This window comes from Rhinoderma darwinii, chromosome 1 (genome assembly GCF_050947455.1).
Source record: "Rhinoderma darwinii isolate aRhiDar2 chromosome 1, aRhiDar2.hap1, whole genome shotgun sequence".
In the NCBI taxonomy this organism is placed as follows: Eukaryota; Metazoa; Chordata; class Amphibia; order Anura; family Rhinodermatidae; genus Rhinoderma; species Rhinoderma darwinii.
The window spans coordinates 336,585,490-336,605,060 of NC_134687.1; the positions used below are offsets into that span (position 1 = coordinate 336,585,490).

At 40.9% G+C, this 19,571-nt stretch overlaps 1 protein-coding gene across 1 annotated transcript in view; it reads left to right on the forward strand.

The window, feature by feature from the left end:
- SH3GL2 (SH3 domain containing GRB2 like 2, endophilin A1) overlaps positions 1-19,571 on the forward strand; it is a 163,900-nt gene that overhangs the window by 98,234 nt on the left and 46,095 nt on the right. Inside the window, exon 2 of the mRNA XM_075851688.1 lies at positions 18,323-18,391. Within this exon, the coding sequence (XP_075707803.1) occupies positions 18,323-18,391 (69 nt within the window). The remainder of the gene's footprint in view (positions 1-18,322; positions 18,392-19,571) is intronic.

Below are 19,571 nucleotides of genomic sequence, written 5' to 3' on the forward strand. Positions count from 1 at the left end.
AAATGAAATACAAAGTGATCAAAAAATCGCATGTACCGCAAAATGGTACCAATGAAATCTACAGATTGTCCCGCAACAAATAAGCCCTCACACAGCTCCGGAGGAGAAAAAATAAAGAAGTTTTGGCTCTCAGAATATGGCGATGCAAAATGTGCAGAGTGTCCAAAAGCAGATAAGATTGGGCACCATTTATCAGTGCGACACTGGCCACACATCTGTGGATAATTATTTATTTACCCAATTATTATACCCTCTTATTATACCCTGTTGTACTCCTCACAGTTTACATATGCCCCCACATCATAACTGAAATACCAGCAAAACCCCAAACAAAACAACTAGCGAGCAAAATCCACGCTCCAAAAGCCAAATGGCGCTCCCTCCCTTCTGAGCCCTGCAGCGTGCCCAAGCAGCAGTGTACGTCCACATATATGGCATCACTATACCCGGGAGAACCCGCTTAACAGTTTAAGGTATTAGGTCTTCAGTGGCACGAACTGGGCACGAAATATTGTGCACTAAAATGGCACATACCTGTGGAAATTTGCAATTTTCACTTTGCACCATCCACTGAGCATTCATTTCTAATAGAAAAAAAAAACCTGTGTGGTCAAAATGCCTTCAGGGGTGCAGTTTCCAAAATGGGGGTCACTACTTGCGGCTTTGTTTTACTATTTGACCCCGGAGCCCTGCCATTGTGGGCTAAATGCTGCGAAAATCACCAAAATAGGTCTCACATGCGCCTTTCACTCCTAAGCCCTGTCATATGTCCAGGCAAATGATAAATGTTAAATGTCTTGAGGGGTGTAGTTTTTAAAACCATGAGTAGTGACCCCATTTTGTACTCTACTCTGGTACCTAAGGGAGCTCTGCAAATGCGACATGGCGCCTGTACACCAGTCCAGCAAAATCTGCGCTCTAAAAGCCACATGGCACTCCTTCCATTTTGAGCTCTGCCATGTGCCCAAACAGCAGTTTACGGCCACACATGGGGTATTGCCGTACTCTGGAGAAATTGGGTAAGAAATTATGTGTTGTTTTTTCTCCTATTACCCCTTGTGGGGAAAAAAATTCGGTGCAAAACGACATATTTTTGGGAAAAAATTTTTTTTTCATTTTCACTGCCTCATTCTAATACAATCTATGAAACACCTGTGGGATCAAAATGCTCAGTACACCCCTAGATGATTACCCTGAGGGGTAAAGTTTCCAAAATGGAGTCACTTCTCAGGGGTTTCTGCTGTATGGGTACCTCAGGGGCTCTGCAAATGCGACATGGCGCCCAAAAAACAATCAACCAAAATCTAGATGTAGCACTCCTGCCATTCTGAGCCCTGCGGTGTATCCAAGCAGCAGTTTATGACCACATATGGGGTATTGCCGTACTCGGGAGAAATTGCTTTACAATTGTTGGGGCGCTTTTTCTCCTTTATTCCTTGTGAAAATGAAAACAATTCAACATTTTAGTGTAAAGAATGTAGATTTTCGTTTTCACTGCATAATCCCAATAATTCAGCAAAAAAACTGTGGGGTCAAAATGCTCACTGTACCGCTAGATAAATTCCACGAGGGGTATAGTTTCCCAAATGGGGTCACTTATGCTGGGTTTGCACTATTTTGGCCCCTCAGTGGCTTTGCAAATGTGACATGGGGCCGCAAACCATTCCAGCAAAACTTGAGCTCAAAGTCAAATGGCGCTCCGTCCTTTCTAACTTCCGCCATGTGTCCAAACAGCAGTTTATTACCACATATGGGGTATTGCTGTGCTCGGAAGAGTTTGATTTACCAATATTGGGGTGTATTTTCTCCTTTATCTATTGTAAAAATGAAAAAATCTGAGCTAAAACTATTTTACATTTTACGGCATATTTCCCATAAATTCAGCAAAAACCGTGTAGGGTCAAAATGCTAACTTTACCCCTAGAAGAATTCCTTGAGGGGTGTAGTTTCCAAAATGGATGTCACTTTTGGGGAGTTTCCACTGTTATGGTCCCTCCACGGCTTTGCAAACACGACATGGCACCGAAAACCATTCCAGCAAAATCTGCGCTCCAAAATCCAAATGGCCCTCGTTCCCTTCTGAGCCCTGCCGTGGTTCCAAACAGTAGTTTATTACCACATATGGGGTATTGCCGTAATCCGGAGACATTGCTTTACAAATGTTGGGGTGCTTTTTCTCCTTTATTCCTTGTAAAAACTAAAATATCGTATGTTTTTTTCAGAAAAAAAGTTTTCATTTTCACAGACCAGTTCCAATAAATTTAGCAAAAAACCTGTGGGTCAAAATGCTAACTATACCTCTTAAAAAATTCCTTGAGGGGTGTAGTTTCCAAAATGGGGTCACTTTTGGGGGGTTTCCACTGTTTTGGCACCACAAGACCTCTTCAAACCTGACATGGTGGCTAAAATATAGTCTAATAAAATAGAGGTACTAGGGCCACATGTGGGATATTTCTAAAAATTGCAGAATCTGGGCAATAAGTATTCAATTGTGTTTCTCTCGTAAAACCTTCTGTGTTACAGAAAAAACTGTATTACAAAGGAATTTCGTAAAAAAAAAATTTACATTTGTAAATTTCACCTCTACTTTGCTTTATTTCCTGTGAAATGCCTAAAGGGTTAAAATAATTTCTGAATGCTGTTTTGAATACTTTGAGGTGAGCTGTTTTTAAAATGGGGTGAATTATGGGGACTTTCTAATATATATATGGCCCTCAAAGCCACTTCAGAACTGAACTGGTCCCTGAAAAAATAGCCTTTTGAAATTTTCTTGAAAATGCGAGAAATTGCAGCTAAAGTTCTAAGCCTTGTAACGTCCTAGAAAAATAAAAGGACGTTCAAAAAACATGCAAACATAAAGTAGACATATAGGAAATGTTAACTAGTAAATATTTTGTGTGGTATTACGATCTGTTTTACAAGCAGATACATTACAATTTAGAAAAATTTAGATTTTTGAAAATTTTCTCTAAATTTTGGTGTTTTTTACAAATAAATATTGAATTTAACGACGACATTTTTTCAGTATCATAAAGTACAACATGTCACGAGAAAACAGTCTCAGAATCGCTTGGATAGGCAAAAGCATTCTGGAGTTGTTACCACATAAAGTGACACGTCAGATTTGCAAAAATCGGCTGTGTCCACAAGGCCAAAAAAAGGCTTAGACACTAAGGGGTTAAAATTGTATTTTCCGCGCGCCGAGCATGGTACTGTCAAGGTTGCTGAAAGATTTACCGCCGATCAGTGCAGCCCATTAACTCTTTCAGCACCCTGGACAGTACCATTCTCGGCGCACGGAAACGGAAACACGGAGTGCACACGGAAATAAGACTGCCGCTAAAACTGGTTCACGGACCTGTCAACAGCGGCCGTGAAAACGGTGATGTAAGTGTGCACGAGGCCTAAATGTTCCCCATAGTGTATTCCTTCTGTGTGTGCGTAGGAATTTATAAATTCACAAACATGTAACAATATCTTTCTATAGAGATGGTTTTTGTGAGCCTGGCCATAGCATTAAAAAACTCATTTTAATACCTGCATTGACATTCCTAAATATATTCCTTTTCTGGTCCCAGATAGAAAAGCCCCACTTCGCACTAGACCACTTTTTTTTTAAATTGTATTTTTTTAAAGTAAGAAAAAAATGGTTTTGCTAGAATAAGGGTATGTTCACATGCACTGTTTTCAGACGTAATTCGGGCGTTTTACGACTCGAATTATGCCTGAAAAAAACGGCTCCATTACGCCTACAAACATCTGCCCATTGCTTTCAATGGGTTTTACGGTGTTGTGTTACCACGAGGTGTTATTTTACGCGTCGCTGTCAAAATATGGCGCGTAAAAAGACGCCCGCAAAAAAGATCATGTCAATTCTTGGGACGTTTTTGGAGCCGTGTTTCATTGACTCCATTGAAAAACAGCTCGAATAATGTCCGTAAAATACGCCATGAAAAACGCGAGTTGCTACAAAAATGTCTGAAAATCAGGAGCTGTTTTCGCCACCTCCGTATTTTCAGACGTATTTTGCCAAGCCGTGGAAACATACCCTAATAGTAAATCTTGTGGTAATGTAGAAAATGATAAGCTTCCCTGAATCAGTCAGACTGTGCTCCATTATTTTTCATAGAAATTACAGTCTAGCAAAGCTATGTGACAGCTATTTATTCCTTATTAATAGAGATGACAGACACATTAAATTCTGTTTAGATTAGAATTGATTGCTTCCAAATGAGCTAAAGTAACCTTATTATTTTTTTCTGCTCCACTTCATCTGAACTTCTTAACTGTGTGTGTGTGTGTGTGTGTGTGTATAATATAAATATGGACAAATGTATTGGGACTAGGGATGCACGATGCATCAAAATTTCGATACCATTTCCATGCTGTGGGCTGGGAAACTGTTCGATATCGTCAATTTACGTATTTCGATACTAAGCTGTGCGTCCGCACAGCTTACTATTGCAATGCATGAAGAGAACAGAACAGGGTGCGCACACTGTATAGGGCCCCAGCAATGTTCTCTTCTTTCAGTGACCAACCCGCTCATCATTAGTCCTGAGCGCGTCACAGTAGGAGCGAGGAACTCTCCTCCCTTCTTTCCCATTGCCACGAATGATGTGCTGAGTCCTCCCTCCTGTTTCCACTGCCACCAATGATGATCTGCTTCTGTTTGTAGGGGCAGGGAGGGAGGAGAATGACGCGAGCGGCACAGGCAGTGGATTCCTGTTGATGTGCCTGTGTCGCTCGCATCCTAAGTTTTGAATCAGGACTGCACTGCAGTGTAGTCACAGAGGAAAGCCCCAGGCAGGTATTTGAGCAGAACAAAAGCCTAAAATAAAGGCACTAGTATTGGTTTCAGCCAGCATTGAGGAACATTGGGGTTAATGTGACCCACATTGACTCTAATGTTGCCATTACTATTAAAGGGGTTTTCCCACAAATCACATTAATCCCCTTTTCACAAGGTAGGGGATACGTTTGATTGTTGGGTGTCGGCCACTGGCACCCTCAGCGATGAGGAGAACCGAGACCTGAAAGTCCCCCCAAAGTGCTCCATGAGAATGGAGGATTGTGAGCATGTTCAGCCAGAGCTCCATTGATGGAGACAGTGGTCCAAGAAGACCCATCAAAATAAATGGAGCGCTGGCCGAGCATGCTCACACACTCATTCTCATGGAGCACTTCGGGGGACTTTCGGTCTCCATTCTCGTCATCGCTGTGGGTCCCAGTGGCTGACACCCAGCAATCACACGTATCCCCTACTAGATTCAATCCAATAAAAATTTTATGTTCAGAAAATTGAAGGTGTTTATATTTTTGTGTTTTTTTTCCTCTCATGGTTGGCAAGGCATCGTTTTGGTATCGAGAATCGCAATACTACACGAAGTATCGGAATAGAAGTCCAAATTCTGGTATCGTGACAACCCTAATTGGGACACCTACACATTACAACTACAGGAGCTTTTATGACCCTCTTTGCATGTAGAATAGGTTCCACTCTTCTGGAAAGGCTGTCTACAAGATTTCAGAGTGTGTCTGTGGGAATTTTTACCCATTTGTCCAGAAGAGCATTTGTGAGGTCGGACACTGATGTTGGACGAGAGGTCCTGACAAGCAATCTCCTTTCTATTTCATCCCAAAGGTATTTGATGGGGTTGAGGTCAGGGCTCTGTACGGACCATTCAAGATCTTCCACACCACATTCACCCAACCATGCCTTTATGGACTTTGCTTTGTGCACTTGGGCACAGTCATGCTGAAAGAGAAAAGGGCCTTCCCGAAACTACTTTCACAAGGTTGGAAGCATACAATTGTCCAAAATGTCTTGGTATGCGGACCCCCATAAGGATAGGCAATCAATTTTAAAAATCCAGATAACCACTCATAATGCCAGATAGAGAAGGGTGATTTGTCTCTTCACAGAACATGTTTCCACCTCTCCAGAGTCAAGTGGTTTTACAAAACTCCATCCGATGTTTGGCATAGTGCTTGGTGATGTAAGGCTTGCATGCAGATGCTCAGCCATGGAAACCTATTGTCACGTTGGGTACGTGGACCCACTGGACCATACCGCCTTGACGGTATGGCAGCTGGCCAACAGGACTCAGTCTATAGTTCGTATAGTGTACCTGTGGTAGCTCAGACAGTAGCAAAACAGGCTCGGCTGGGACTAGGCAGCAGGCAGGCGCCAGGCGTGGTGTAGCAAGACAGGCGTGGTATACAGCACAGCTCGACACGGTACTTGACCAGGATAGCACAGGATACAGGTAGCAGGAGCGGGAAACACTGGGAACTGGAAAACACTTAGGAGACCATTTGCTTAGACAGACTAGGAGAACGACAAAAAGGCTCAGGCAAGGCAGGAAGGGGCTGGACCCCTCTTATAGTCCAGGGCTCATGGGCTAATTCTGTACTTAATTTCAGGTGCGCGCACTGGCCCTTTAAGAGCGGGCACGAGCGTGCACACTCAACCTACGGGACCCGGCTGGGAGAAGCGGAAGTGAGTGCTGGTGTCTCCTGAGGATGAGATGGGGACCAGCGCTCACAGTTCCATGGCTGCGGGCGTCAGGAGGTGAGTGAGTCTGACGGCTCGCGACCATGGGCATGACACCTATGTCATGAAGCTCCCGCCACACAGATTTTGTGTGGATGTTAATGCCAGAGAAGTTATGGAACTCTGCAATTATTGAGTCAGCAGAGCGTTTGCTGAGGCACTCCGGGTCGCTGTGTGCCTCCGCACTGGCGACCCCGCTCTATAACTCTAGGTGGGCTGCCACTTCGTGGCTGAGTTGCTGTAGTTCCTAAACGCTTCCACTTTGCAATAATACCACTAACAGTTGATCGTGGAATATTTAGGAGGGAAGCAATTTCATGTTGGTGGCCCCGCTGCACAACTGAGCAACAAGACAAGTACATTAGAGTCTCTAGTTTGAGAAATAGACGCCGCACAGGTCCTCAACTGGCAGCTTCATTAAATAGTACCCGCAAAATGCCAGTGTCAACGTCTACAGTGAAGAGGCGACTCCGGGATGCTGGCCTTCAGGGCAGAGTGGCAAAGAAAAAGCCATATCTGAGACTGGCTAATAAAAGGAAAAGATTAATATGGGCAAAAGCACACAGACATTGGACAGAGGAAGATTGGAAAAAAGTGTTATGGACAGACGAATCGAAGTTTGAGGTGTTTGGATCACACAGAAGAACATTTGTGAGACGCAGAACAACTGAAAAGATGCTGGAAGAGCGCCTGACACCATCTGTCAAGCATGGTGGAGGTAATGTGATGGTCTGGGGTTGCTTTGGTGCTGGTAAAGTGGGAGCTTTGTACAAGGTAAAAGGGATTTTGAATAAGGAAGGCTATCACTCCATTTTGCAACGCCATGCCATACCCTGTGGACAGCACTTGATTGGAGCCAATTTCATCCTACAACAGGACAATGGCCCAAAGCACACCTCCAAATTATGCAAGAACTATTTAGGGAAGAAGCAGGCAGCTGGTATTCTATCTGTAATGGAGTGGCCAGCGCAGTCACCAGATCTCAACCCCATAGAGCTGTTGTGGGAGCAGCTTGACCGTATGGTACACAAGAAGTGCCCATCAAGCCAATCCAACTTGTGAGAGGGCCTTCTGGAAGCATGGGGTGAAATTTCTCCCGATTACCTCAACAAATTAACAGCTAGAATGCCAAAGGTCTGCAATGCTGTAATTGCTGCAAATGGAGCATTCTTTGACGAAAGCAAAGTTTGAAGGAGAAAATCATTATTTCTAACCTTGTCAATGTCTTGACTATATTTTCTAGTCATTTTGCAACTCATTTGATAAGTGTGAGTTTTCATGGAAAACACAAAATTGTCTGGGTGACCCCAAACTTTTGAACGGTAGTATAAGTGAAAGAATGGGTCATTCTAAAGGTAGACTGCATGGCTAGGTGCTTTTATTTTATACACCTGTGGCAATGGGACTGAATGAAACGCCTAAATTCAATGATTAGGAGGTGTGTCCCAATACTATATGTATATACTACAGTATCTCCCCAATGTATTCAAATATGCAATTTGATAAGGATTTTCTTTGCCTAAATGCCCTAGTGTTATTATTCAGACACACTGTACTGGTATATAGAGATATATTGATAGGTGCCAGGACATTATAGATAAAAAAAAAAATGGAATGTAAAATTGCCCTAATAGGACTAAAAAAAAAAGTTGTTTTCAGTAAAGTTAGTGTTTTGTAAATAAAAAAAATATATAGGTGAAAAAAACTAAATCCAGAAAATTTCTTTTTTAAAACTCATCACAAAATAGTAAATAACATAGACATATTTGGTATTCCCATAACTATAACAATCTGTACAATATCACATTATTTATGGTGATGGCTAAATGGGAAAATCTTCTTTCTATTCTGCATTTTCCTTAATAAAATAAAATTCTAGCGTGTATGGCAAAGTTAGCGATTACTCATCTTTGGAAAAACAAGACAGTTATGTCAACGTAAGAACAAAAAACCTGTGGAAAGTCAAGAACAGAAATGTACTCTGGTATCACTACATCATAATTGGTGGGGATCCAACCGCTGGAACCTCTAAAGGATTATTTCTACAAAGTGGTGTAAGTGCTAGTAAAATAGATCTTGGATTTCTCCCTGCACACCTCCAATTCTGACCACATGCAATGTATCAATAGAAAATGACCTATTGTTTAAATCAAGATTTTATGTAAAACTTTTTTTTACAAAATATTTGGTCATTTATTTTCTTAATTTTCTATGTCACTATCTATAATTGAAAACGGGAAGATTTTAAAGAAATGTAACATTGGCAACCAACCCTCACAATGGAGTGACCTATACCGTATTTTTCGGACTATAATATGCACCTGACCATAAGACGCACCCAGGTTTTAGACAACCGAGAATAGGAAAAAAATTATTTGTTAAAAAATAATTTATTCTGTTTTACCACATTTTTTTTATATTTTTTTCATCGATTGAGCGGTGTGAGGGCTTACTTTTTGCGGGACAAGCTGGTAGTTTTATTGGCACCATTTTTTGGTACATACTATTTTTTTAATCACTTTTTTTTTATTTCATATTTTAAGCACTAAGGTGACCAAAAAACTATTTTGATGTTTTACATTCTTAAACTCACCGTGCGAGTGAAATAATGGTATATTGTAATAGATCGGACTTTTAGGGACACAGCGATACCATATTATTGTATTTTTTTACATGTGCTTGGGGAAAAATGGGAAAAGGTTTTGTTTTTTTTAACTCTTAATATTTATTTTTTTTACACTCCTGAAAATGTATCTAACATTTTTTTTTTTTTTTTTACACATTTTATTAGTTCCCCTAGGGGACTTGAACCAGCGGCCACTTGGCTACATGTGGAGTTACTGAAACAGTGTTTCTACTCTGTTTCTCTAAATCCCATAGTAGTGAATGACCGTTACGGAAGCAGTGTAGCATGCGAGCTGCGCTGTTTCCGTAACTACTGTTCAGTTCTATGGGAGTTAGGGAAACAGCGCAGCTCCGCGAGTTACGCTGTTTCAATAACTCCACATGTAATAAAGTGGCCGGGAGAGCACAGAAAGCTAGAACAGGGTTTAGAGGGGCCCCGTTCTAGAGATAGGTGCGGGTCCCAGAGGTGGGAACTGCATCTACCTGACATTTATGACATATCCTGTGGATATCAAGAGAAAATTTTTTTTTGAAGCAGCACTAATCCCGAATCTGTTGCGGTGCACGCTGTCAAGCCAGGCAAACCCACTCCGGCATGATGTAAATTTCAAAAGAAGTAGTAGGACAACAGCACACGTCTTCAAATCTTCAAAGTGGTTTTTATTGTCAAGACATCCACAATCGACAGGCAACGTTTCGACCCATAGTGAGTGAGGCTTGACAAAGACCCCTCACTCACTATGGGTCGAAACGTTGCCTGTCGATTGTGGATGTCTTGACAATAAAAACCACTTTGAAGATTTGAAGACATGTGCTGTTGTCCTACTACTTCTTTTGAAATATCCTGTGGATATGTCATAAATGTCCTTCATAGAAAAACCCCTATAAATGCCGCGGTTGCTATTGGCCGCAGCATTTAACTAGTTAAAGGGGTTTGCCATAAAACACTTATCACTTATCCACAGGATGGGGGCTACATGTAAGATCGCTGGGGGTCCGACCGCTGGGACCCCCAGCGATGAGGAGAAAAGGGGACCGAAAATTACCAAGAGCGCTACATGAGAAGCCTGAACTTCCGGGTTCTGTGTCCGGCTTATCTGTTCCGCAGCTCCATAGAGATCAATGGAGAGCCGCTCACGCATGCGCAGAAGAATCCATTGATCTCTATGAAGCTGCCGGACACAGAACGCGGAAGTCACAGCTTCTCATGCAGCGCTCCTGGTAACTTTCGGTCCCTGTGCTCCTTATCGATCACACATGTATCCCCTATCCTGTGTATAGGGGATACATGTGTTTTATGGCACAAGCCCTTTAAACTGCCAGGAACAGCGAAATTGCTGTCCCTGGCCGTTAGAGCAGCGTGTCAGAAGCGGACACCTGCAGTGTATAGAGCGGGCTCAGCGCGTGAGCCCGCTCCATACATCATCCCCCTCCAGCTCCATGATGTGCCGGCACGTCATGGGTCGCGAAGGGGTTAAGTAATGAAGCAGTCATGGCGCCCGGCGCTGCCGGGTCCCTTGACTGCGGACTATAAGGCGCAGGGACTTTTTAGCAAGATTTATTCTTGCTAAAAACTACGTCTTATAGTCTGAAAAATACGCTAATTATCATCAGAGGCTGTATTACAAAGAAAAGTATCACCTCTATTATAAAGCTGAAGGCAGATAACGCAGGATCCACCATGGACAATAGGTGACTGATACCACTCCCCCTCCCTGCACAGTGGTATCTGCACAGGTCACAGAGTATTCGAAGCAGAGATGAGAACAGAACTCCTTATATAACCTGGTCGATTAGTGGTGCACGCCAAACCAGGGGCATGGTCCTAGCATCCCCAATAGTACAGAAAAAAGGTAGCAATACTGGAATAAACCACTGGTGATTCATCTACACATTAACTGAGTGCTGTCTACCGTTTCCATTTTTTTTTTAAGTCACAGAGCATGCCTAGAACAATCTCCCATAGTAGGTCAGTGGGTCATCTTCCAGACTATTGTTTCCTATTTCCATGTGGCTGCGGTAAAGCATATCTCTGAAAATTTAGAAAATATGGCTGCCATCAAATTCTTCTGCAGGAAATAGAATAAAAAATATACAATCAGAAAATACAAAAGATTAGGTAAAAAATATGTTTTAGTATATGTTTCTAATTTGTAAAAAAAAATAAAAAAATTTGTGATATGGTCCCCTTAAATTGGGCTACATTTTAGTTCTCTGCACAGCTTCTGCTCTGAAATTGCGCTGTGCAGTAAAAATATCAAAGTCGCCTCGATCTCTCCACTTTAGTAATCAGTGGGGATCCCAGTTCTAGTGTTACACCATAACTTCATATCATCACTACCATACAGATCAAGTATGGGAACCGTCAAAACAGAATTTATCACATAATTTTGGGCATACAAAACCACCGAAACCCTTTATGGTAACTATGGCTGCTCATTTTTTTATTTTTTTGTGTATTATTTTCCTGCTGTTTCATTGTCGCTTGAATATAAAATTCCATATGTATTTTATTAAAGGAGAGAGTAAATCATGTCAAAAATGTATTTCTACCAATTTAAATGTTCTAATATATAATATATGCTAACCACGGAACAATCATTTAGTAGTCTCAATGCTTCTAAAATTTTGCTTGGAGGATCTATTATAAATATAAGCTAGGATTTTAGTCATGCACATATAAGATGATAATTCTGAAATGAATGTAATTCAGACATTTACTAAAGAACCTGTGTAGATCATTTGACTAAAACATGTTGATAGGACTTGCCAATGCAATTATGAGGAAAAAAAAATAATGTTTCTCGAGAAATAATAAAGATTGATGTTTTTACAATTTTAAAGGTTAACTAAACGTTTAACAAACTTCTGACATGTCCTAGTGATATGTGAGTAGTTTTGATTGGTGGTGGTCCGAGCACGAAGACCCCCACCAATTGCTAAAACAAAGCAGCAGAAGCACTCGTGTGATCGCTCAGCCGCTTCGTTTCTGTTCGGCTCTTTCCAGAAATCAATGTATCGGAGTACGGACTCAATAGAATGTCTTTAAGCCAGTACTCTGATACATCGGCTTTCCGGAAAAAGCTGAACAGAAACAAAGCGGTTGAGCGCTCACACAACCACTTCAGCTGCTTCGTTTTAGCGATTGGTGGGGGTCTCTGTGCTCAGACCCCCAGCGATCAAAACTTCTGACAAGTCACTATGACATGTCAGAAGATTGTCAAACGTTTAGTTACCCTTTTAAGCTCACTGAACTATTTACTCATTCTGAGCTTGATCAAGAACCATGTTTAATATATATAGGTAAGCATCAAAATAATATGTGACTTGATGGATACAATAATCAAGTAGACATTAAAGTGTAACCCCTACCCCAGCTCTTCTAAATTTGTATGTACAGTAACCATTCATTGGATTTCTCTTGTGAGTTTCTATTGTAAGAGTCATGAGTCGGACAGTCCAGAACTTTCACCCTGTAGGGCATTGTTAAAATAAAAATAAATAAAAAGGAAGGCATGCTGGAAACTGTAGTTCAGTGCTGGTATACATCAGGGAGGAGGTAAATAGCTTTTCCTCCTGCATGAAGTTACAATAGAGATTGATATAGCTGGGACATAACATCATGAAAGGGAATATAAGATATAGAATGTTTTAACATCAATGTATCGTTTACACTCTGAACAGTTTTTTTTTATTCTCTTTGGATATATGCGTTTATCTCTCCAATCTATTTAAATTAAAATTTTATATAAAACTCTTTCATTATTTTATAAACTTTCAGAGAATGAATGATGTGGCAATGGCGTATTTTATAATTGTATATAGTGGGAAAATGATTAACCCTCATAGATCAATTGTTTAGTAGAGTCTTAGGGCTTGTCCACACATAACGGAATTGGTGCGTATTTTCCGTCCAGAATTGTGGACGGAAAATACACAGCAGAATACAGTAGCAGCAAAGTGGCTGAGATTTCCCAAATCTCATCCATACGCTGCTTAAAGTATCCATGCAGAAATTCCTGCTGCGGAAAGTGAACTGAATTGCTGCGTTTTTCAGAGGAGATGTCACCATCTCCTACCATTGTGAAAAACGCGGCAAAATATGCACCATTTTCTGCAGTAAAAACTGCAGGAAATGGTGAAGTTTTTCCGCAGCGGAATTTCTAATAGTCTCTACGGAATTGCTGCAGAAATTTTCTGCAGCAATTACGTTACGTGTGGATAAGCTGGGTTTGTCCACACGTAACGGAATTGCTGCGCATTTTCTGTCCCGGAATTGCGCAACGAAAATATGCAGCGGAATACAGCAGCAGCAAAGTGGATGTGAATGAACAAATGTCATCCACACACTGCTAAAATTTCAGTTCAGAAATTCACCTGCGGTGCGTTTTTTGTTCCGCATATGTCCATTTCTGCTGCAGAAAGTGAACTGAATTCCTGCGTTTGTCAGGGGTGACATCCCCATCTCACAGACTTGAAAAAATCGCAGCAAAATCCCCACTATTTTTTGCAGTACAAAACGCAGGAAATGGTGCAGTTTTTCCGCAGTGGAATGCTAGTTTCAGCGGAAATGCTGCAGAAATTTTCTGCAGCAAATCCGTTGCGTGTGGACAAGCCCTTACACTTAAAGCGTACTTATCGTTATAATTTTTAGCATGTAACACGTGATCGTTACACATGTTATCGTTACAGTTTTTGCAGTAGCACATGTGACTTTATGATTATAATGGTGGTTTGTGAAATAGCAGAATATCTTGATATAATAGTGATAATATACTAGTCCTTCTCAATGAATTAGAATATCATCAAAAAGTTAATTTATTTCAGTAATTCAATTCAAAAAGTGAAACTCATATATTCTATAGATTCATTACACATTATTATTATTCATTAGTGATCTATTTCCAGCATTTTTTTCTTTTAATGTTGATGATTATGGCTAAAAGTTAATGAAAACCCAATATTTAGTCTCTCAGAAAATTTGAATATTGGGTAAAAGTTGCAGATTGTAGACTCATGATGTCACTCTAATCAGCGAATCAACACAAAACACCTGCAAAGGTTTCCTAAGCCTCTAAAAGGACTGGTCTGTTGCTTAGTGGTCCAAAGTCCTGTTTTCAGATGAAAGTAAATTTGGCATTTAATTTGGAAATCAAGGTCCCAGAGTCTGGAGGAAGAGTGGAGAGGCATCCATGCAAGTTGCTTGCAGTCCAGTGTGAAGTTTACATTGTCTGTCAGTGATGGTTTGGGGAGCCATGTCATCTGCTGGTGTTGGTCCACTGTGTTATATCAAGTCCAGAGTCAACGCAGCCATCTACCAGGAAATTTTCAGTACTTCATGCTTCCCTCTGCTGACAAGCTTTATGGAGATGATGATTTCATTTTTCAGCAGGACTTGGTTCCTGCCGACACTGCCAAAAGTACCAATACCTGGTTTATTAACCACAGTATCACTATGCTTGATTGGCCAGCAAACTAAACCCAGAATCTATGGGGTATTGCCAAGAGGAAGATGAGAGACACCAGACCCAACAATGCAGACGAGCTGAAGACCGCTATCAAAGCAACCTGGGCTTCCATAACACCAGAGCAGTGCCACAGGCTGATCGCCCCCATGCCACGCCGCATTGATGCAGTAATTCATGCAAAAGGAGCCCCGACCAAGTATTGAGGGCATATACTGTACATACTTTTCAGTAGGCCAACATTTCAGTATTAAAAATAATTTTTGAAATTGGGCTTATTTATAGTCTCATTTTCTGAGAGACTAAATTTTGGGTTTTCATTAACTGTTCGCCATAATAATCAACATTAAAAGAAAAAAATGCTGGAAATAGATCACTCTGTGTGTAATGAATCTGTATAATATATGAGTTTCACTTTTTAAATTGAATTACTGAAATAAATTAACTTTTTGATGATATTCTAATTCCTTGAGAAGGACTAGTAAATAATAATGGTTTATATTCCCTTGCTCATAGATCGATCTTTGCACCGGTCAGGCTGGATTCACACGAGCATGTTACGTCCGTAAAGGACGGAACGTATTTCGGCCGCAAGTCCCGGACCGAACACACTGCAGGGAGCCGGCATCATAGTTATGTACGACGCTAGGAGTCCCTGCCTCGCTGCGGGACAACTGTCCCGTACTGTAATCATGTTTTCAGTACGGGACAGTAGTTCCACGGAGAGGCAGGGACTCCTAGCGCCGTACATAACTATGATGCCCGGCTCCCTGCAGTGTGTTCGGTCCGGGACTTGCGGACGAAATACATTCCATCCATTACGGACGGAAAATGCTCGTTTGAATCCAGCCTCACAATATAGCTATCCTTTGATATCACCAGGAATAACCTACAACACTGGCATACAAAATATTAAAGTAGGGTATATGCACATGGTGTTTTTTTCCAAGCAGAGAAAATCTCCTTAGGCCGGGTTCCCACAGGTCGGATACGCTGCGTAAAACTCCGTAACGTATCCAACTATCCAACCTAGATCCCACAGCACATTCTGCCGGAAAAACCGGACCACATTGTGGTGCAGTTTTCCAAGGCGGAATTTCCGCTGTGGAAAGCAGCGCTATAAAAAAAAAAAAGTTCATACTTACCCCGGCCATAGTTACGGCAACACGTCCCTCCACTGACGTGTAGTCTGGCCTCGCGGGATGACGCTCCAGTCCATGTGACCTGTGATTGGTTGCAGCAGTCATATGGGATAAAACCGAAGAAAGCGTCCTGGAAGAACAGAAGAAAGCGTCGATATGACTACGCCCGGGTTGTAAGCATAAGATTCTCTGTGATTCCCCCACAAAAGTCGCAACGCTTGGCTATCTGTTGTGGGTTTTACACCCCCATTAAATTCAATGGGGAAAATCGCAATAAATTAAAATGCGGCGGATTTAAAATCTAAAAATGTTTAGGCTTGTCTGTACACTTTTCTTTTTTTTTTTTTTTAAGCATTTTCTAGCAAATGCCAAAAAAATTAATAATTTAATGGAGGGAGATTTGGGGTGTTTTTGGTGCTGATTGCAACGAGGTTTCCGCATCAAAATTAGCGTAAAAAACACTGTGGGAACAGGGTCTTAGGCATCCTTCACATACACTTTGTGTGGCTTTTTTTGGCCAAAAAACACATACATTAAAAAGTTTTTGGGGAAATCTTCGCCTGAGTGATCAGATGCTACATGTGTTTTTAAGGCTTTTCTGGTGGTGTGTTATTTGCTAATAGTTGTACTGCTGTTTTTTTTTTTTTTCTAACTAGCGTTTTTCACATTGTTAATTATGTGATTCAATGATTATGTGATGCAAAGATTCCTCTTGCAACACCTGATATATACTGAGAAGCGCCACAAAAAAACGCAACACACATTGCCACTGTTTTTGGTTTTTTTGAAGTGGCAAAAAAAACAACAATGTAGGTATATGGGATAAAACGACACTAAATGCTAGAAAAAATACCAAAGCCAGCCTTGCAGCTATTTTGTAAAAACGCCACTGAGCCAAAAAACACTCAAAACAAAAGAAGAAATGCCGCCTAAAAAAACTGCAATGTTTGTAGTGCGTATTTCCCCATGGACTTCCAGCTAACATCTAGCTGCAGAGTTTTTTGCAGCACTAAACGCGGCAGAAAAATGCTACAGAAAAGTGACATTTTTTCTAAAAACACTTCATGTGAAGCCACCCTTACTCGATCACAATGAAATACAATGCAAAACACATTTTATCTACAATTACAGTGGTACTTGTGAACCCTCCAGAATTTTCTATATTTCTGCATAAATTTGATCTAAAACTACATCAGATTTTCACACAAGTCCTAAAAGTAGATAAAGAGAACTAAATCAAACAAATGAGTAAAACTATTAGACTTTGTCATTTATTTATTGAGGAAAATGATCCAGTATCACATAACAGTGAGTGGTAAAAGTATGTGAACCTTTTCTTTCAGTATCTGGTGTGACCCTTGTGCAGCAATAACTTCATCTAGTTGTTTCCGGTAATTGTTAATTTGTCCTGCACATCGACTTGGGTGAATTTTAGCCCATTCCTCTGTACAAAATGGCTTCAACTCTGTTATGTTGGTGGGTTTCCTCTTAGGGTATGTTCACACGATGAGAGGCATTTATGTGTCAACAGACAGACTGTTAACAGCTGCCTCGTTTCACACGTAAATGCTCCTCCTCGCATTTTGCGAGCCGTCTGAGACGCTCGTAAATCTTGAGCTGTGCTTGAGCTTGAATTCACAATGAACGGCTCAAACTACGTGGCAAAGAAGTGCCCTGCACTTCTTTGCCGAGGCAGTCAATTTACAGCTGTCAAACGACGACGCGTAAATTACAGGTTGTCTCCACAGTACGTCGGCAAACCCATTCAAATGAATGGGCAGATGTTTGCTGACGTATTGTAGCCCTATTTTCAGGCGTAAAACGAGGCATAATACGCCTCGTTTACGCCTGAAAATAGGTCGTGTGAACCCAGCCTTATGAACTGCTCAGGACTTTGACTTGGCCATTCCAAAACTTTAACTTTATTCTTCTTTAACCATTCTTTGGTAGAACGACTTGTATACTCACTTCACCACTCTGCTTTTCTGCACGGTGTCCCCTCAGACTCCGTCAGGATGATCATATAAGGTCCTGGTGTCAGGACGTTGTATATGACCCAGCACTCTGGAGCCGCGGACTGTAGTGAGAGCCTGAAGGGACCCGGTGGGGAGAAGCAAAGAGGACTGGTGAGGTGAGTATACAATTCTTTTTATTTTATGTCCGTTGGGGGACGGAGCACAGCCGCGGTCATTACGCCACAATTGTGTCGCACGGCCAGCAGGTAGATGCAACAGAATTTTTAAGAGGCATCCGCCTCTTAACAAACCTTTCCCATCTTCTCCAGTGGAGCAGAAAGCTAACTGTGTATTTGGCTTATAGTCTGACAAAATAGACAAAGTATACTCCGCCTTAGAATGTGAGGTGGTCCTCTCCATCTAGGACCTCACAGGAAGTGAACCCGATAGCCTACGTGATCAGATGCTATGTTAATGTATTTAATGTTGCAAAGTCCATTATCCCGTATAAATATTTAATTTTAACGCAAACTATTTGGTTTTAGCGAGTTTTATTAATTTATTCGATTTTTCTTACAGAAAGTAAGTGAGAAGGTTGGAGGAGCTGAAGGCACCAAGCTAGATGAGGACTTTAAAGAAATGGAAAGGGTAAGTGTATAGGTTAATGTCCCATGCCCATCTGTCTTTGTCCATCCACTCCATTTCCCTTTTTTATCATTAATTTCTCTTTTAATGTAACGTTACATAAATAATTTTTCTTATGTTTGCAAAGTGGTGTAATAAATGCTCCTATTAGGATTTACAACCTGTATGTGAAGTTTGAGATTGCTTTTTATGTGTGATTTATTATTCCAACTTGACTGCACATATTACCTGCAATTTATAAGGGGCATATTTAGAACAAATCTAGATTCTTCATGTAACACTTTTAAAATAAAGTCCAATAACAGATCAGTTTAATCGGTCCAGTAAAGGTATGTTTACACGTGGCAGATTCATCGCAACTGAAAAATCGAAAATCTATTCCATACATGTGAATAGAGTTGTTTCTGCAGCATATGCATGGATTTCTGCAAGTGCCATTCAGATGTATGGAACAGTCACAGCAATTTCTGCAATAAATCAGCCGATGGTAATTAATAAAAAAGATTAGTACATATTGCAAACCTGAAGGAAATGGACTGGTAATCGGAAACTGCTTGTAAGTGGGGCAAAAAAGTAGTGCAGGCAAGAAGAAGTATTGTAACCCATAACAGTCAAGCAGATCACTGATTTAATTTTGAGACCTACTTTGAAAAAATGAAAGGTGGAATCCCAGTGGCTGCTATTCCGAACGCCTCTAGTTCTTGTAAGTGTGCATCTGTTTTTCAATTTGCAATCCATAGACCTCGATAATAAAAAAAATTATTTTGACAGAAGTGATTAGGGATGTCACGATATCATAATTTGGACTTCGATACCGATGCATTGTGTAGTATTGCAATTTCGATACCAAAACGATACTTTGCCAACAGTAATAATAATAAAAAAAGTTCTTCCATTTTCTGATGTGAGGCACGAGGTGTGATGAATTTTGAATCTGGCTCACATTAATAGTAATTAACCCCATCATGTTTCTCAGTCATAATGGGTTAATGTGTGAGGTACATTAGGTAAATTTAACATTACTTTTATGTTTTTACTTTATTTTTAAACTTTAATGTACTGGCATACATCTATATGCCAGTATATTAGCCTGTGTACGGATAGTACACAGGCAGTTGTTAGGACATACCTCAGTATGCCCTAACAACAGGAAATATGGTAAGACCACCCTGGGGTCCTTCAA